Below are 20,591 nucleotides of genomic sequence, written 5' to 3'. Positions count from 1 at the left end.
TTTTGTACCCAAACCTCAGCCTGGGACATATAGAATAGTGCCTGAAGATTCAGGCGCTTCCAAAGGGACCCATTTTGCAGCCTCTGTAGTAGCCACAGGAAACCACACACAGGATTTTCCAGTCCTAGCACTACGATATGCCTGAATTGAACCCACTATCCCTTAGGGCCATGTGGTGGATTCAGATTGCCTGACACTTGCAAACATTTTCAGAGATGCAGTGTAGAAGAAGAAGAAGAAGAAGAAGAAGAAGAAGAAGAAGAAGAAGAAGAAGAAGAAGAAGAAGAAGAAGAAGAGTAGGAGGAGAAGAGGAGGAGGAGGAGGAGGAGGAGGAGAAGAAGAAGAAGAAGAAGAAGAAGAAGAAGAAGAAGAAGAAGAAGAAGAAGAAGAAGAAGAAGAAGAAGAAGAAGAAGAAGAAGAAGAAGAAGAAGAAGAAGAAGAAGAAGAAGAAGAAGAAGAAGAAGAAGAAGAAGAAGAAGAAAGCAAAGTCCCTATTATTGTGTACATTCCTACTTAACTAGGATTCCAAGGGTTCATTGTGAATATCACACTATTATGGCACAACTCACATGGATCTGTTTCCTCTGTAATTTTAAAACCTCTGTAAAGAAAACAAAGTGTTAACACCTGACAAGTATTTTCTTTTTGGTGCAGAAGCATTACAACTATTTGGCCAACACACAGGTTTACCATCATAGTAAGAATTACTTTTAGGCTTTTGATGGTCAAGCATCGCCTAGTATTTTTAGAACATGTGACTATCACAGAAGGAGTCAAGCCACAGGCCGACTAAGACAACAAACAGCAAGTTAGCATTTCATCCTGTAGAAATACAACAGTATCACAGTGTAGTAGCACATCCGTTGATAGAAATGGGAATCTATATCAAAACCTATAACAATAAGGTTATGGCTCCAAGCACAGTTACTTCAATGAAAGTTAACACTGAAATAAATAAGGCTTACTTCTCCGTAATACTGGACAGATTCGAAATACATACTTTTCTCACTCTGACTTTGTATGTGTCACCAACAGCTTGCCTATACAAGAAAAACGATCACACTTTGTAAAGGACTCAGGAGCACCAACGAACAACCTGGCTGACTGACCACCACACAACCACAGGAGCATCACCACCACCAATGATTATATATGACTGACCTTGTTCACTAGTTTGTCTGATATATATATATTTTGTTTACAGAAAGAGGTGATAACAGAGAGCAAAGCAACTCCATAGATGAGGCGTGTGTCTTTCTTTGCTTCTTGGAATCAGTGATAGTGTAAACCAGGGGTGTCAAACATGTGGCCCAGAGGCCGTAAGTCCTCAGTTCCCTTGAGAGGATTTATCAGGTCCATAATCTAAAGAGGCAACTCTAACTTGCTTCTCTCTCTCGGATCTGATTGCCTGATAGTATGCGTGTGGGAGGTGGAAGTAAGATCGAAGTACTGTGGGGAAGGGGTTGCCCTTAACTGCCTCCCCGGCCCTGATAAGCCCTCAGATTTGCAGCTACACCCCCCGGGCCTTCCCACGCTGGGATTTGCCCACTTCCAGCTGAGGCAGCCACCTTGCCCTTGCCCCCAAGACCTGGCCCGACCAAGTCACATTTATGTCCTATCCCACTCTCGTAACAAATGCGTCCAACACCCCTGGTGTAAACCACATCAAACTCATTATTCTTGGATACAAGAGGGGGAAATTCAAGCAGAGCGAACTGAGCAAAGTTCACAGAAGGCCTCATTCAACAACTTAGGAAACAAACCAGGAAAACCCCAATAATGAAACTGTCAGGATTGCATGACTGAGAAGATAGCTTGGAAAATCCTCTCATTCATTCTGCTTCACCATTGAATTCTCACTGTGTCCTTCCCCACACACGTAGAGGGTGAATCCAAATGGACACTTTCCACTGCTTGTTCTTTCATGCTGCTGGCCACTCCCCCCCCCCAAATAACATTTATCGGGGTTTCCTACCTCCAAGGATATCAGTGGACTGCAGTGGAAGAGAGGAAGCCGAGAAGTTCCATCCTGCTATTGGAAAACTGAGGGCTGCCTCTCCCACTTACTTGAGTAGCTGCAGCGCTACTGTAGGCAAGAAAGGCCAACCCCGGCGCACTCCTACTACTAGCGTACAACGCAGCTGCTCCGGGACACAAGCAGTCGCCCCTCAGCTGGCCATTCCTGGAGCCCAAACGGGCTTTGATGACTGGCCATTAGAAATGACGCTACTTGAGAGCAGCGCCAAGGCATAGGTCGTAAGTATGAAAAGCCCTGAGTCTGGCTCCAATCCAGAGAGAGTTGCGCTTGATATGCTGTGGTGTGTTTGGACCCTGGTCAGAGTGCCTCTGTTTTATGGGTTGGCCCTAAAGTGGTAGACCCAGGGGTAGAACCACAGCTTAGGACAGAAGACTGCTGGGTTGTCCTTAATTGTGAGGAAACGGCTCTGCCCATGTATCTCTCAGAGCTTGTTGGAGATGCCACCAAGTTAAAAGGAGAAGTCAATGACTTAGGAAACAACCCAGGAAAACCCAAATAATGAAACTGTCAGGAATTGCATGATTGGGACTCTTTAGCTTGGAGAGGCGTCCCATTTTCTAGCATTTCATTTAATGCCTCTGGTTTCAGGAGCCAGAAAGAGAGAGAAATTGTCTCTCTGTCATCATTTTCACCCCCATGCACAAGTTCCAGCAAATTCATGCATGGGTAGAAATGCTGACAGAGACATTTTTCTCTTTCCTCACAATACTAGGAACCAGCACCTGCATTGAAAATGCTAGAGAGAGAATTAGGACTAATAAAAGGAAACACTTCTTCACGCAACATGTGATTGGTGTTTGGAATATGCTGCCACAGGAGGTGGTGATGGCCACTAACCTGGATAGCTTTAAAAAGGGCTTGGACAGATTCTGATGGAGGAGAAGCTCCATCTATGGCTACCCATCTTGATCCTCCTTGATCAGATTGCAAATGCCTCAACAGACCAGGTGCTCAGGAGCAGCAGCAGCAGCAGCAGCAGGCCATTGCTTTCACATCCTGCACGTGAGCTCCCAAAGGCACCTGGTGGGTCACCATGGTGGTGCAGAGCGCTGACTAGATGGGACTCTGGTCTGATCCAGGCTGGGGTCTATGTTCTTAAGGCAGGGAGAAGCTACAAAAATACCAAGGGCAGATACATACACAGATACTGCTCTTAGCTGGGCTGGGCAGATTGTATTCCACAAGACATAATTCTTATGGCCCAATCCAGAGTGGGGCGGTGGCAAGGACAGTTGTGGAAGAGGCAGGGCCCTACACTGGCGGATTTGCCCTCCCAGAGGCACAGACCCCTGTGGAGGGGAAAATCCACCAGCGGGCAACCACAGCAGCCTCCCAAGACACCCCAAAATGTGGCACAAGGTGTTGCATTAGTGCCCCCGAGCCCCTACTGGCTCTGCAGCTATGGAGGGGCCGTTCCAGAAGCATGGTGCGGGGTGGAGCTGATATTAGTTGGCTTCAACCCTGGCATTGCCTCCCGGGATACTGGCACCCAGGGCATGTACTTACACCATCCTGCTGGGTGGCATAAGCCCATTGAGCCCAATGGAGGGCTTTTTGGCTGTAAAGAGGTAATGGGGAACCCTCAGGGCTCTGACTTGGGCTGCCCATCTTTTATTTGCAAATTGGTTCTAGCGTAGTTTGTTGCTCTGGAGGAGCTCTTTGAAATATCGATAAACTGAGATGCCATAATTCACAGCTACCACCGCGCTACATCATTCCCCTCTAAAGCATCCAGCGTCAATCAAGTCCGGCCATTAAGTTGCCTGGCTTTCAAGAGTTCGGGTCACAGCTTCCAGGATGTGTGCCCTTCCAGGCTTAACTGACGTGGGCAGATTCCACGGCAAGCGGCGCTGAAACCGAGAAACGGAGCACGACCTCCTGGTGCGACACGGGACAAGATGGATCTTCCTGGCCTCGTTGATGCTCTTCAGCAGCGCTTCGTTGAGTTCATTCTTACCCTGCAATAGTGACCAAACAAACTAAAACAAAGGAAGTTGTGCTGGGGCAGCATTTAGGGAAAGGGGGATTTCAGATCACAAGAGCATCTACACTTCTAGCCAATTTACTGGGCCACTTGACTGCTAAGCAAACAAAGATGTGAATTACCACCAGGTGGAGCAGGATCGGGTGGGGATTGAACGAGCCCAGCTGGCACTGCCCGGACAAGTGGCAAGAGCTGGTGCACTAATGCAAGCATCACGGGGGGTCACTGCTCAAAGGATTTGGAAAGTATGACTGTTAGATGTAGACCCATATATCTGCCACGGGAGTTCAGTGTGGTTATCATCATTGCAGTATACATTCCACCTGATGCTAATGCTACCATAGCTTTGAGCTCTCTGTACAACATTGTTGACAACCAGCAGAAAAAGCATCCTGATGCTGTGCTCATTATAGGAGGAGACTTTAATCATACTAATTTAAAAACAGTGCTCCCTAAACTCTACCAGCATGTTAGGTGCCCTACGAGAGGATCCAATACATTGGATAAAGTGTATACCAACATTAAGGATGCCTACAAGGTGATACAATTACCACACTTGGGTCAGTCAGACCATTTGTCACTGTTTCTAGCACCAGCATATATTCCACTTGGGAGGCGGGTGTTGCCTGTAATAAAGACTGTGAAATCCTGGCCTGATGATGCCTCTAAACTACTTCAAGATTGTTTTGAGACAACAAATTGGGATGTTTTCTACCACCCAGATCTGGAAGAGTATACCACTGCTGTTCTGAGTTATATCACCTACTGCACAGACACTCTTACTGTGGATAAGCGCATCCGGATTTACTCCAACCATAAACCCTGGATGACAAAGGAGGTTCAGCGACTTTTGCATGACAGGAATATTGCTTTCAGATCTGGTGATGAGGCAAAATATAGTGCGGCGAGAGCCAGTCTCAAGAGAGGTATTCAACAAGCCAAGATGAGTTATAAGAGAAAAATTGAGATCATTTTAATAATAACAACATGAGGCAGGTGTGGCAGGGGATTCAACAAATTACCAATCATAAACCAAACAATGACATTTCTGTAGATGGAGATTCTTCTCTGGCAGAGGAGCTAAATCACTTTTTTGCCCGCTTTGAAACAGGTCTATAAGAGCGAGATGACATTGTTAGCCATTAGGTGATTAGTGCAGCTCACACCTCACTGTGGAGGAACATGAGGTGAGGCAAGCTTTGAGGCCAGTGAATCCGCTGAAGGCTGTTGGACCGGATGGTATTCCCAGTCGGGTGTTAAAGGATTGCGCTTAACCAACTGCCTGGTGTCCTTTACTGGGATCTTCAATCGATCTTTATCCCCGTCCACCATCCCATCTTGTTTGAAATGCAATCTATTGTTCCACTACCAAAGAGATTTCCTGCTGACAATCTTCAGGATTATAGACCAGTGGCACTCACCCCCACCATCATGAAGTGTTTTGAAAAACCGGTCCATAGGCATATTAGTTCTTGCCTTCCAGATACATTTGATAAAACATCAGTTCGCATATATCGGACTAATAGATCTACGGATACTTATCGCCATTAGCCGCCACCAATGCTTTGACCGGCAGTCCAGCAAATCAGGGGAATTATGTGCGAATGCTCTTTGCGGACTTGTAGTTCCGCATTTAATATAATCATACAAAGACTTGGTGATGAAACTTGTGGATCTTGGACCCATATCAATCTGGCTATGCGCCAATTTAAGCATTTAATACAATCTATACAAAGACTGGTGACGAAACTTGTGGATCTTGGACAGCATTCAATCTGTTTTGTGGATTAGGGACTTCTTGTCTGGACTTTCCCAGAGGGTTAGACTGGAAAATGCGGGTTTCCCTCAGTTCTCTACTCTAAATATGGGAACGCCACAGGGCTGTAATGTTCGAGTCCTTTACTGTTCAATTCCCTTTATACATATGACTGTACTCCTGTCTATCATAGTAACACCATTATCAAATTTGCTGATGACACAAGCGGGCGGTGGTAGGCTCATCTCTGGAGGTCGGATGAGTCTGCTCTACTCCGTGGAATAACAATGAAGTGGACCGGACTGCTCTCATGGTGCAGGGAAAATAACCTGGTTCTTAACACTAACAAGACAAAGGAGCTCATAGTGGACTATAGAAGGAATAGCTCAGAAATCTGTCAGCCCTTGACTCATAAATGGAGATCCAAAGTGGATGGTGGCTTCAGCTCTTTAAATTTCTGAGGCGTTATGGATTAAAGAAGGACTTGACCTGGGCGCATTACAGACTGCCGCGGTGGTTAAGAAAGCCCAGCAAAGACTGTACTTTCTGAGACTTTTAAAGGAAGCAACAACTAGATGAAAAGACTTCTGGTGTCCTTTTACAGCTGTGCTATAGAGAGTGTCCCCTAACCTACCGCATCTGTGTATGGTTCTCCAGTTGCCACAGTGGCAGAATGGAAAGAAGCTCCAAAGGGTGATCACTACTTCACACAAAGGATTATCGGCTGCCCTCTTCCCCTCCTTGGAAGAAATCTATAATTCCCCAAAGCCTAAATAAAGAGCTCCAAGAAAATATTCTGAGGGACCCGTCTCATCGAGCACACGCTCTTTGTAAGCTGTTACCATCTGGCAGACGATACAGGGCCCTCAGAACTAGGACAAAGGAGGCTTAGAGACAGCTTCTACTCTAGAGCTGTGGCTATGCTAAACTCCGCTGCTTCATATTGATGTATTTGGGGCTGTGGAGGGATGGGTGGAGGATGATGATGTATGAGTCTGAAATTGTGTGCATCGAGGAATGCTGCTGTAAATTTCGTTGTGCGTGCACAATGACAATAAAATGCTAATGCTTATGCTTATGCTTATGCTTTCTACATATGACCGTTTCGGCATGTGTGGTCTCCTTCGCTTTCAGCTTGCTTTTCCTGCAGGTCAGAATTTTGTTTGCGCGCTCATTTTCCTCTCTCTGGAATTGACCGTGAATCCAGATCCGAGAATCCTCACATTTTCCTAAATGTCTTAAAATGTGGGGTTTTTTCCCCTTCGAAGGGAAAGTGAAGAAGATCAACAAGCATAACGATTTCCCTGAGTTTTTTCCACTCCACCCGCTGCCTTCTCCTGCCCGCCTGCCTGCCCTGCCTCCTCCATTCTGTGAAGATCAGCACGATTGGGAGGTTTTCGCCGCAGAATCCCTTTTCTAAAAAACACTGTCACTGCAGAATATTGCTGCAGTGAAGCCGATGAAATTAACTGGGCTCGGCTAGTCATGAAAGTTCATTTGAGCCTCTTGACCACGGGAAAGACAGCTGTGAATCACCCACCGGCTGCGGTTGCCTCTGGGGGTGGGATGGGTGGAGCCAAGGTGACTGCTTCCGCTTAACTGAGGGCGGAAGCGAAGCCCGGGCCATGTTGGGCAAGGGCTGACGTCACCAGGAGGGGAAGGCGGATTGACCCTTTCAAGGAGAAAGCCCTCCTTTGTTCTGGCCATGTGCTTCGGCCAGCTGGTGATTTGCCCACCCACCTCTCCCTGGGTTTATTCAATTGTTGCATGTTTCTGTCATAGCCGTTTGGCGGTGGCACATGATCTGGAAGTGCCGATGGCGGCAAGAGGCAACCGCCCTGCCGAGCTGGCAAATGGGGATCACCTCTTGCCAGGAGCGTCCGCCCGGCAGAGCCCTTCAGCGGAGTGAAGTCCAATACAGGGCATCCGCCCGTTGGAGCTTCGCTATGAAGCAGACAGGCCAGGTCAAGACCCATGCTACGCCTCACGCTTCTGTTTTTGGTTGGCTAATAAAATGGCTATGGCCAAAATGTTTATCCCAGCAAAGAGTCCAGTGTGGTTCTTGGAGAGGATTCACCCAGGTGGTTCCCACCTCAGAAGGCAAAACACACTGAAGGGGGAAGCACCTGGTGCCTAATAAATTCCTGTAGAGGAGAAGTTTAGTAATGGCAAACAAGTTGCCTTTCCCAAGTATTTTAGACCAGCTTTCTGATGAAAAGCCAGGACATCTCTAACGTGACATTCGCTCGTCTCCTGTCACTGCCCACAGCAATGTTTGAATTCTTCTTCCAGTCTAATATGCAAAAGAAGAAGTGGAAGGTGCCTCTTCCATCAGAGGGTTTCAAGTCATACTATCAGGAGTTCTTTCTTTTGCACTTGAAGGAACGCATAATGAGGATTGTTCGCAGATTATATTGAACTGGTTTTCCAGCTCTTACCAAAATACTTGTCTTTGTCCCAGTTCAATAAGGGTGATTCCGCACATGAGTAAAATAGGTTCGACCCAATTCCCTGAGAAGGGTACTAACCTAGGTCGAAGCCATTGTTGTTCCCCACTGCAACCAGCTTGATCCCAGCTCAGAGGGCAGAATCATCCTGTGCCTCTTCCCCGCTCCGTTCTGATTGGCTACTGTTCTACAGCCATGTTCCGTCTATCCCCACACACGTTATAAAAAAAAACTGCCACAGGAATGGAGGGACGAAGGTGGTGTTTTTTGATTGGCCAGCTGTACGCATGCCCGAAACACTCAGCTGTGATTGGCTGAATGGGGGACTCCTGGCACAAGAGATTCCGCACTTTACTGGAATCAAGTTCGAGCGTGGTTCCCTGAAAAAGTAGTAGTTCCCAACTGGTCGGAAATTTGACCATTACACAGGGCGAAGCTGGTACAAAACCATGTTGATCCCAGTGGTTGTGCGGAGCACTTAGGTCGAACGCAGCTCCAGCTTAGGTTGATAACGCAAGTGTGGAATCGACCTAAGAGTTTCTAAAAACAGGTTAGCTTGTTTTTGTAGCAGACTCAGTGTCTTCAGCCAAATATTTATTCAAGCACAGCAGAGTGTTTGTAGGTCCAGTGACAGCTGTATGACGGAGCAGCTTTGGGGAAATGGAGCACAGTAGCATAAGAAATGTCACATTGGATCAGGCCACTGGCCCATCTAAGGCCTATGTTCTCTCAGAGGAAGGTTGTTCCTGAACATCCTCCTAAAGCCATGGAGAGGATCTAAACAGCTTTTCTACTCAATCTCCCTTCCTTTCTGAGCCCCTGTCTCATATGGCTGCTGGTCCCCAGGATAACCTTCCTCTCTTTTTCATCAGCAGAAAGCTGGTTGGATCCAACACAATAATTGGCTTATTATTTATAGACCCTACGGTAGCCACACTTTAAAACTTTGGGTGCAGACAAAAATGAAAATGAAAAGTATATTGTATGAAAGCCTATGAGGATGGAACCAAACTTTGCAAGGAACGTAGGGCTTCTGCCAATGGCAGCATTGTGGCACTGGGGCAAGTTTTGTAACACTGTGCACAATGTAGCCCATATCCTGAAGTCATTACACACATGATGTCATTTCCTGTGAATTTTCCAACTCCCAAGTGCAACTCTCGACAGTGGTGTACCAGCAGATAATGGTGCCCGGGGCAAGTACTGAAATTGCAATCTCCATCCCCAGGAGGTGTGCAGAAGGGAGGGAAGGAAGGAGGGAAGGGAGGGGGGAAGGGAGGGAAGGGAAGGGAGGAGGGAAGGGAGGGAAGGAAGGAGGGAAGGAGGGAAGGAAGGGTTACGCAATGGGAAGAAAGGTGAATGAACGAGATGAATGGAGAACGGACACCGCACCCAGAAGGAATTGTACACCTACGGGAAGGAAGAGGGAGGAAAAAGGAAGGAAGGAAGGGAAGGAAGGAAGGAAGGAGGAAGGAAGGAAGGAAGGAAGGAAGGAAGAGGGGAAGGAAGGAAGGGACCTGGGAAGGGAAGGGAGGGGAGGGGAGGGGAGGGAGGGGGAGGGGAGGGAGGAGGGAGGGAGGGAGGAAGGGAAGGAAGGAAGGAAGGAAGGAAGGAAGGAAGGAAGGAAGGAAGGAAGGAAGGAAGGAAGGAAGGAAGGAAGGAAGGAAGGAAGGAAGGAAGGAAGGAAGGAAGGAAGGAAGGAAGGAAGGAAGGAAGGAAGGAAGGAAGGAAGGAAGGAAGAAGGAAGGAAGGAAGGAAGGAAGGAAGGAAGGAGGAAGGAAGGAAGGAAGAAGAGGAAGAGGAAGGAAAGGGACACACTGATGGGAGGGAAGGAAGGAAGAAAAAGGAAGGAAAGAGGAAGAAGGAAAGGAAGGGAGGAAGAAAAAGGAAGAAAGGAAGAATAAAAAAAGGAAGGGAGGGAGGAAGAAAGGAAGGAAGGAGGAAGGAAGGAAGGAAGGAAGGAGGAAGGAAGGAAGGAAGGAAGGAAGGAAGGAAGGAGGGAAGGAAGGAAGGAAAGAAGGAAAGAAAGAAAGAAGGAAAAAAGAAGGAAGGAAGAAAGAAAGAAAAAGGAAGGAAGGAAGGAAGGAAGGAGGGAAGGAAGGAAGGAAAGAAGGAAGGAAGGAAGGAAGGAAGGAAGGAAGGAAGAAAGGAAAGAAGGAAGGAAGGAAGGAAGAGATGGGGAGAAGGAGGAAGGAAGGAAGGAAGGAAGGAAGGAAGAGATGGGGAGAAGGAAGGAAGGAAGGAAGGAAGGAAGGAAGGAAGGAAGGAAGGAAGGAAGGAAGGAAGGAAGGAAGGAAGGAGGGAGGGAGGGAGGAGGGAGGGAGGGAGGAGGGAGGGAGGGAGAAAGGAGGGAGGGAGGGAGGGAGGAAAGAAAGAAAGAAAGAAGGGAGGGAGGAAAGGAAGGAAGGAAGGAAGGAAGGAAGGAAGGAAGGAAGGAAGGAAGGAAGGAAGGAAGGAAGGAAGGAAGGAAGGGACACACTGTGGGAAGGAAGGAAGGAAGGAAGGAAGGAAGGAAGGAAGGAAGGAAGGAAGGAAGGAAGGAAGGAAGGAAGGAAGGAAGGAAGGAAGGAAGGAAGGAAGGAAGGAAGGAAGGAAGGAAGGGAAAAGGGGAGAAGAGGGAGGGAAGGAAGGAAGGAAGGAAGGAAGGAAGGAAGGAAGGAAGGAAGGAAGGAAGGAAGGAAGGAAGGAAGGAAGGAAGGAAGGAAGGAAGGGACACACACTGTGGGAAGAAAGGAACGAATGAACGAATGAACGAATGAACAGACACACACTGTGGGAAGGAAGGAACGAAGGAACGAACGAATGAACAGCCAGTTCAACTCACCCTGGCAGAAAATGGCGACTGAGTGAGTGCGGAAATGGGATGGGATGGTGGCTTCAGGAAATGAAGGGTGGGCAAGCAGCAGCATGTGGCGAGCAGCGGTGGGCGAGCGGCAGTGGCAAGCAAGTGGGCAGCCAAATGTACCCTCCATATGACCCAGGCAAGTGGTGCCTTGGGCCATTGCTGCCAAGGATGTGAATCTGGAGTGGGCATCAGCAAAATGACATCAGAGAACAGGGTTCATTGTAAAAGACACCGTGGAGCAGAGAAATTCAGAATGGTATTGCTGACTTCAGCGGCAGCTCTGTGTCCCTGGCTGTGCAAAGCCCTGTCCTTGCATTCTGAACAACTTCTGGAGCACAATTCAGAGGATTGGTTTGTTGTTGTTTTTAAAACAAGCTTCTCTTTTCAAAGTAAATTCTTTTTCTGCTGTTTCCCCCTTGAAATTGCACAGCGTGGCGTGTGGGAGAAGGCCATCAAGCATGCCATAAAAGAGAAATGGCTGCTCCGTTTGGTAATGAGGACGGTCCAAAGGTTAATTTTCTCAATTTCTTTGCTTTTTAGTAAACTGTTTTCTCCCGCTTAATCGCACTCCTTAAGCCTTGGCATATCACTTTAGGCATCTGCTCAAGCGGTAAGCTAATGATCCCTTGATATCGCGCCATATTATCTTTCCAAATGTCAAGGAAAGCAATCTGGAGGGTTACTGTGGCTAAGAGTTACGTATTGCTTCCCTTGTCTTAGCAGCTGACGATCAGTACGAGAAAAGCTGGTAATTTTCCCCAAGAGAGCTGGAAGAACAGCCATTAGCGGGCACAGGTTCAATCAGCTTCGGCTACCTGTGTGCAGGAGGAGTCTAATTATCATTAATATCAATTGCACGGGGCTCTCAGGTTCTGAACCGCTTCTATGTGTCAAACTTCACCTAGAGCAAGGTGCTGTTTTTGATGCAGAGGTCCCTAGCCCAGCAAAAGATCTGAGAAAGGAAAACTGGTATGCTTATTAAAATATTTCAATGTCGTCTTTCCCCACAAAATAAGGGCCTTTCCCACGCAAGTTGTTTACAACGTATCTTGCTGCCAAATGCTACGTTTTTTCCTTTGATTACTGCTCTGTTTTGTTCCCCTCATTTTTCCTCCACTGCTTTCCTGAGCATTTTAACTGCAGTGTTTTTTTTCCCCCAGGCTGTTTCCAAGCCAGTTTCCCTTGAGCATACGATCGTGTTGAAATGGCCTTTATCTCTCTGCCCCATCAAACACCTGGCTCAACCTCCCCTTCAACCAGTTTCTCCTTCCCTCCCCGTTCCATTTCCAAAAGGAAATTTCATTTTTTTTCTCTCTTTGTCATATTGAACTAGCAACATAACATCAAGGCAGAGATACAAAGAGGCAGGGGCAATGGGATCGGCTTCGGCAATGTAACCTTAAAGCAGAGAGTGTTTTAATGAGAATTTAAGACATGGACAAATTTTAATTGAAAAAAAAAACCCCAAACATCTAATTTCTTCTATCAAGGCCCCTCAATGAATTGCACATTTTCTTCATTTTTTTCTAATAAGTCCAAATGATGGTTTGTACAATAATGGCCCTAGGAGATTATAAAAAAATCAAGCTGCCCCCTTAAATGTGTTGTTTTCAAATATTGAAAACTCGAAATGTTTCAACAGTGGTGTATCTACCTAGGGACAAGGGGTACCCCTTGTCCCCGGGCGCCACTCTTCTGGTCACGTGGGGGGCGCAAAATCGGCCCCCCACGTGACCAGGAAGTCCTGCTGCCTCGTCGTTTTCGCATGCCTCAACCTATCCATGTGGCAACACACACAAGCCTTTATTGGCATATAAAACAGGACAAAATTTTAAAACAAAACAAGGTTAAGAAATACAGTTAAAACTACTAATTTCCAGTATAAAATTTGCAACAGTTTCACAAAAGAGCACATCAGAGCTGTTCAGGAGATTGGGTATCTTATAACACTCATGCCACTGAGAACATTGCAAGAAAATGGAATTCATGTATTTCATGCATATCTTATTGTATTTAGGGCATAGAAACAGAGAATGGTCAAGTGTTTCAACCGTGCTCATATCACATGAACAAACTCTTTTAGAACGTTCCATATTCTTAAATCTTCCCTCCAACAGAGCTGATGGCAGCACATTACATATCCATGTCAGTTGAGACACGCAAAAACGATGAGGCAGCAGGACTTCCTGCTGCCTCCAAGCACCCTCAACCCCCCCTGGACTCCCCCCTCCCTTCCTTCCTCCCCTCCCTAGTCAGAAGAGACTGCAGGCTGCTGGCTGGGAGCCCAGCTGGCAGGGGAAGGGGAGGTGGGCACCCTAGACCTTGCCCACGTCCATGGTGACATGGGCGGGGTCAAGGTCAATGGGTGGGTGGAGCCTGGGGCATCAGGGGCAGAGCCGGGGTGGCGGTGGGGCAGAGCCCGGGGGGGCATTCTGGAGACAATTTGTCTCTGGGCGCCATTTACCCATGGTGCGCCTCTGTGTTTCAATTAGAAAACACGATGTTAAATGACAACAATGTCCATACCATACTAGAAGAAATAAAAAGTTTACCTTCAGTCGGAAGCACACCAGTCCCAAAACAACATCGGCACAGATCTCAAATCGATCATCCTGAAGCACCAGGTCCTTAAATTCGTGGGCCAGCTTAACATGCTGAAATGATTAAGCAGAAATGACTTCACACAGACTTCAAAGGAACTCAGAATAATATAACTCTGCTGGGAATTGCAGTGTTACAGAGCGTGAAAGGAGCGTGTGGTTCAGTGGTAGAGAGTCTAGTTAGCATGCAGAAGGTTCAAAGTATCTCCACTTAAAAGGAACACATATTAGGTGACATGAAAGCCCTCCGCTGGAGACTCTAGAGCAGCGGTGGAGAACCTATGGCACGGGTGCCAGAGGTGGCACTCAGAGCCCTCTCTGTGGGCACGCGCACACATTGTTCGTCATGTGGGGGGCTGAAAATACACCCTCACTACACACACATCTAGGCTGGCCTGGGCCACTGAGCACAACGTGCGTGCACCTCGGTGAGCAGGGAGGACTCGGCTGGCGGGCCTGGTGCCTGTGCTCCGGGTGGCTGCTGCCCGAGGGGGGGGCGCAGAGGTGGCAGAGCTGCTAGAGAGGCACAGAACAGTGCGTGCGGGACTTGCTGGAGGCTAGAGCAGGCTGGCCCCTGCTCGAGCGGGTGGGATGGAGGAAGAGGGAGCCAACCAGTTTTTTCTAAACTAAAACCTCAGTGTTCAGATTAAATGCCGAGTTGGCACTTTGTGATAAATAAGTGGGGTTTAGGTTGCAATTTGGGCACTTGGTCTCGAAAAGGTTCGCCATCACTGTACTAGGCCCAAAATAATGGCCACCCCCACCCCACCCCACCCCCGCTTTCCCACGTGTATTTTTTTGTGATCAGTTTGTGGCACATCAATTGTCCAAGCTACAGAAAGAAGCACTCTTGCACTTGACAGTGCTGTATATGAATTCTGCTCAGGCAACATTAAATTATTAGTGGTAGCAGAAAGCGCCATCAAATCCCAGCTAACATAGGGAGACCCCATAAGGTTTGCAAGGCAAGAGAACATCTGAGGGAGGTTGCCATTACCTGCCTGCCTCTGCGTAGCATGAACCAGAGCCAGCACTGCTTAACTTCCGAAATCTGACAAGATTAGGCTAGTTCGGGCCATCCAAGTCACGGCTTTTAGATTATTAGTATGTTATAAATCTTGAAGCTTGGTTTGAGCTGAGAATGGCAACATTTCCACTATTTTAAATTAAATGTTTATCCTAAAAAGTTAGAGACAGTAATTTAAACATCTGACTCCTGGTATTAATTTGTTTAGAGCCAGCATAGTATAGTCAGTGGTGGGATCCAAAATTTTTAGTAACAGGTTCCCATGGGGGTGGGATTCAAACTGTGGCGTAGCGCCAGTGGGGTGTTAGGCGAGAGGAATTACAGCAGGCGTGGCTGGGCATTCCGTAGGCCGGGGCATTCCTGGAAGGCTGTGGCAAGGGCGCGGCCGCTGCGTTGAATAAGATTGGGCAGGGGAAGCGAAGATGAATGCCTTGGCGCCAGGCTGCCGCCGCCCGGTGCACCTCCTGCTAGACTGCTTCAAGTTCTGCGCGCTACTGCTGAGAGGAGGGGCGTCACTAAGGCAAAAATCACGTGGCAAAATCACCCATTAGTAACCCCTCTCGGCACACACAAATAATTAGTAACCTACTCTCGGGAACCTGTGAGAACCTGCTGGATCCCACCTCTGAGTATAGTGGTTAAGAGTTTAGGACTCTTTAAATTCCCCACTCCTCCATATGAAGCCTGCTGGGTGACCTTGGGCTAGTCACAGTTCTCTCAGAACTCTCTCAGCCCATGTGAAGGCAGGCAATGGCAAACCACCTCCACACTTCCTTTGCCATGAAACCCTCAGGTTTACCATCAGTCAGCTGTGACCTGACAGTATGCACAGACACATGCAGTAATTTGTTTGGAAAATCCAAATTGCTACAAAAATCCAAAATGGTTAATTCTATATTTTTTTCCAGCAGAGTGCTTAAAGCACTCGGGAAGAAATCTTATAACAATGCTTTAATTTTGTTTTTGTTCTTGCATTCTTATACATAAACACTTTCTTGTCATTTTAAAAGATAGATAATTATTATGATTATTATGATTATTATTAAATCCATAAGGAGCAGTATTTAATAAAACCACTAGAGGGCACCGAGGACTTTTCCCTTCACAGTTTAGGCTTTCTTCATAAACTGCTTTAAGGCACCCTTCCTTCTCCACTGTGAATTTTACAGAGAGGAAAGGAACTCTCTAATTCCTCCTCTGTTAACCCAGTTCACTCATACAGATGTGGCTGAAACCGATTCCTTCCATATAAACGTCTTGCTTGAAGACAGAGACCCCAATATTACACAAGTTGTGGCAAAGTTCTGTGCACTTGTATGTAAAAACCCACAGTCTTTTGATAAAACAATGCGTAGGTATTTCATTTTATCCCTCTTGATATTGTCCTATTAGCAGTACAACATTCTGTAATCATTGTTTCTTGGTATGTATGTTGTGATGTTATGCAAATATAATATTTTGGGATCACGCCCCCGAAATCTAGCCCTGCTGTATATTTAGAACAGCTTGTTTATTATAAGTGCAGATGGGTCATGACCAGAGCAAGGTGCAACTCATTCCCCTCTGTCTATCTTCAAGGTCGTTTCCTTAACATCCCACAAAGTGAGCGTTGTTGTCGGTACTGTCTCAACGCTATGGACTCAATCCCTCATATCCTGCTTTACTGTTCAAGGTATAATGATATTAGAACCAATCTGGGAGCTTTACTGCCTCTAGAATTTATGTTTCTCTCAGACAAACTAAAAATGTCTAAGCTATTGAACAGCCCTGATGTAGAAATTTCTGAAGCAGTTGCTACATTTTTAATCCATGTTCTACATGATATATAACAATGATCCTGTTTTTGTACTTGGAATGTATGGTACTCCTGGTTTATGCCTAATAAAGGTTTTTGGATTGGATTGGTAATTTTTTTTTACTCTGGCCTAGGACTGTATAAATTGCTTAATTTATAAACTACTTTTTTTTAACTCACACGCCTGGCCCATTTTATTCAGCAAATCTTAACATCTGAATTAGCAATCATAACTCTTTTGCTGAATAATGGTGCCGTTCTGATCAGCTTGATTTGGTTACACTCAGAGGTGGGATCCAACCAGTTCTCACCACTTCTCTAGAAGCGGTTACTAATTTTTTTCTGAGTGCAGAGAAGGGGTTACTAAAGCAACCTCCCTGCCCAATAGGGACTGGAGGGGCGTGTGTGCGGCAGTGCCACTGTTTGAATCCCACCACCATCGGAACCTGTTATTAAAATTTTTGGATCCCACCACTGGTTACACTGCTCTTGAATCGACAGTTCAAGATTCACAGAGTAAGGCTTGGTTCAGCAGGGAACTTGGTAAAAAACAGGGCTGTACTGTAAACCTTGAGAAACTCAGTGGTCGTTTCCCCACTTATCTGCTGCTGCGCGCTACTCTCCTCAAGTAGTGTGGTGTCCCGCGGCACTCCCCACTACAGGGGCAGCGACAACGCAGCCGCCCCGACGATGACACTGTCGCGCCCCCTCAGCGCGCGTCATTCCTGGCGTTCCTCGAAACGGCGCCTTTTGATGACCCCGCGCTCGTGGGGAAGCCCGGGAGCACGCCAGAAATGACACGCGCTGGGAGTAGCAACCTTTGGTCAAGGTAAGTGGGGAAACGACCACTGACGCTTGGGCACATATTGGCTCGTATTCTGCTCCATGTATTATGCCATTCTGCTCAGCTAAGTTTGAAATCTTCCTCTACCCTGAAAGTGTTCCTCCAACTTATTTGGCTTTCCCACCAATGGTGGCTCTACACAGCGGAGGGCAGAAGAGTCACTTAAATTGGAGAAAGACTCTTGAGGCTGAAAGTAGGCTTCAAGCTGTACAGGGGCCGTATTCTATCACATGTCCCCGGGTGCCGGCAATTTAGTCACGTGGGGGGCACAAAACAATAAAAAAGAGGTTCACCTTTCGAATGTGTTCCTGGAGTCCTTTCACACCATACATGCGAAACACAAACCACATTTTCAAGGAGCGGAACCGCCGGCCCAGAGGAATCTGCCAGTGCTGGAGATAAAGAAGAAGAAGAAGAGTTTGGATTTATATCCTCGCTTTCTCTCCTGCAGGAGACACAAAGGGGCTTACAATAAGGTGACCAGATGGTCACCTTTGTGATCCGGGATGGGGGAAGCTGACTGCGTGCGGTAATAACATTGTGCGCGCAAGATTATTTATGCCGCATGGAAGCGCACAGCCAACTGGGGCTTACCCGTTTGCAGCCTCTGTCACCAGAGCGGCAAAGCGGCAGAGCCCCAGAAGGCCATGCGCGCCTGGCTGACGAGCGCATCGGGGAGGGCTGCTCGCGACTGCGCTTTATTGCCCCAGAAGGCAGTGCAGCAGCCTCCCAAAAAATCGGGACAATTTGCAGAACCCGCGGGATGCAGGACAAATTGTTTAAAGGTGTGACGGTCCCGCCAAAAGCGGGACAGCTGGTCAGCCTAGTTTACAATCTCCTTGCCCTTCCCCCCTCACAACAACCACCCTATGAGGTAGGTGGGGCTGAGAGAGCTCCGAGAAGCTGTGACTAGCCCAAGGTCACCCAGCTGGCGGGTGTGGGGGTGTACAGGCTAATCTGAATTCCCCAGATAAGCCTCCACAGCTCAGGCGGAAGAGCAGGGAATCAAACCCTGTTCCTCCAGATTAGATACACGAGCTCTTAACCTCCTACGCCACTGCTGCTCCTATGGATAAAAAGGGCAAACTCTTAATTGTAGCACAAAAGGGAATCTACATTTTTAAAAAATGCTCTGCCATTTTCAGATTTCTATGTAAGCATGAGGTCTAGAATTATGTTTCAGAGAATCCTGCAGAACTCAAGTAGCCAAGTGCTGTTCCTGATTCCATCTTCCTAACATGTGTGGATCATAAACTCCCATCCTATTATTTACAGTCGGTTGGATCCATATGGTATTTTTGATGGCCTGCAATGATGTTAAATGGGCTTAGCAGATTTTCTCCTATTGCAAGCCCCCACTTCATCTACCAGTGCTGTTCTGGGGGGAGACCCTTTCAGCTCCCCAGCCGTTAGAGTTGCTTAGTAGGCTGCAACAAGAGGTGGAAGTAGATCCTTAGCAAACCTTGAATGATAGTGGAGTGAATCCAGCCACAGCCACTGTGACAGGGCCGGAAACGGCAAGCCCCAGAAGTTGCTGGTGCCTCCTGGCGTCACAGCAAGACAGGAGGCTGCTTTCGCACTGCCTATACCTAATAGGCTCCAGAAGGCAGTGCAACAGCCTCCCAAAAATCGCGACAATTTGAAGAACCCGCAGGACGCGGGACAAATTGTTTAAAGGCGGGACTGTCCCGCCAAATGCGGGAGGTCTGGTCAGCCTAGATTAAATGGCTCTTCTGCTGGACTCCGCTCCAAGAATGCTAAAGCCAGATCAATAACTCCTGAATTACTCTGATGATTGGATAATGAAAGTATTACGAGGTGTCACTGGGAATACTATACTTACCCTATAATCTGTGATAAGTCCTGCAAGTAAATAAAAATGAACAGATAATGTGATAACAACATATATAAACATACAGTTGCTAGTTCAGTCAATTCAGTTTTTGAGGTGACTGGGCTAGCAGAAGGCCATGTGAAATGGCGTGTGCTCCTCCAAGGGATGGACATTTGAATGCACCCCCACTGATACTTTTGGATTTAGTAGCCTTTAAGAACGGCTCCAATGTATTCCTGATCCATACAGAACACTTTTTAATGCATACGACAACTGCAGCAAGGATTTTATACGCATACAAATGGAGGGACAATCAAATTCCAACAAAACAAAACTGGATCTTGACAGTCACACAGTATGCAGAGATGGCAAGGCTGACGGTGGTTACAAGCAACAAGAATACGGACAGTTTTCTTAAAGACTGGAAACCCTTTGCAGACAACTTACTGAAAACATATACAAACAGAGAAACAACAGCAGGATTCGAGACATACATGAAAACAGTGTATTGGATTAAGGCAAGAAGGACTAAAAGTGAAAAAAAGGTAGATATTAATTATAAGCATGGAGTTAGATTGATGTTTGGATCCTTAGTGAGGTAGCTGGAAGTCACCATATATATGTATGGGGGTGTGTGCTCTTTCTTTTTTTTCATGTAGTACTATTATTATAGGGGGAATCTCTTTATCTTTCTATCTCAGAATCTCTTTATCTTTCTATGTATGTGTAATGTAAATGTGCAAAATAAACATTTAAAATTAAATTAAAATTAAAATTAAATTTAAAAAATTAAAATAAAAAAAAGAGAGCTGCTCCAATGACCTAAATTCCTATGCACAAAGCATAGGAGCATAATGCAGAAAGCATTATTCCCTATAGCATTCTCCTTTCAGGGAATATTGCACAGTTACATACATTTGCAATGAGATCACTCTTGTGCATCTTGATAAGTGCACCTCTGGTGGGAAGCCAGAACCCATTGGAACCAATTCCCACACACAGCCCCCTCCAGCCCAGATACTTGTGTGATCGATACACCATGAACTATGCATTATTCCCTTGCAAGTATTCAGGCATAATCAGTGGTGGGATCCAAAAATTTTAGTAACAAGTTCCCATGGTGGAGGGATTAAAAGAGTGGCGTAGCGCCAATGGGACTGGGCAGGGCATGACGGGGGCGTGGCCGGGCATTCCGGGGGCGGGGCATTATTATTTCTCTGTTACTGTAAAAAACTCTTACTGTAAAAAAAAGTTCCTAATTTCCAGCTGGTATCTTTCTGTCCATAATTTAAACTCAGTATAGCAAGTCCTATCGTCTACTGCCAACAGAAACAACTACTTCTCCTCTAATTGACTGCCTGTCAAATACTTAATACTTTCAAATACTCAATTTTGTTTCTACAAATCAAAAGAAGGATACT

At 46.7% G+C, this 20,591-nt stretch overlaps 1 protein-coding gene across 3 annotated transcripts in view; it reads right to left on the bottom strand.

Annotated features, from left to right (window-relative positions):
- Positions 1–3,096: 3,096 nt before the first annotated feature.
- The window catches only part of DDC (dopa decarboxylase), a 72,961-nt gene continuing 55,466 nt past the window's right edge, over positions 3,097–20,591 (bottom strand). For all 3 annotated transcript variants that reach the window (XM_048511788.1, XM_048511787.1, XM_048511786.1), the window contains exons 11-14: positions 19,180–19,199; positions 17,630–17,728; positions 13,623–13,724; positions 3,097–3,996 (exon numbers count right to left, since the gene is read on the bottom strand). In XM_048511788.1, coding sequence (XP_048367745.1) covers positions 3,793–3,996; positions 13,623–13,724; positions 17,630–17,728; positions 19,180–19,199 — 425 coding nt within the window. In that variant the 3' untranslated portion in view covers positions 3,097–3,792. The remainder of the gene's footprint in view (positions 3,997–13,622; positions 13,725–17,629; positions 17,729–19,179; positions 19,200–20,591) is intronic.

This window comes from Sphaerodactylus townsendi, linkage group LG11 (genome assembly GCF_021028975.2).
Source record: "Sphaerodactylus townsendi isolate TG3544 linkage group LG11, MPM_Stown_v2.3, whole genome shotgun sequence".
NCBI classification, from domain to species: Eukaryota; Metazoa; Chordata; class Lepidosauria; order Squamata; family Sphaerodactylidae; genus Sphaerodactylus; species Sphaerodactylus townsendi.
This window is presented reverse-complemented; position numbering and strand designations above follow the sequence as displayed.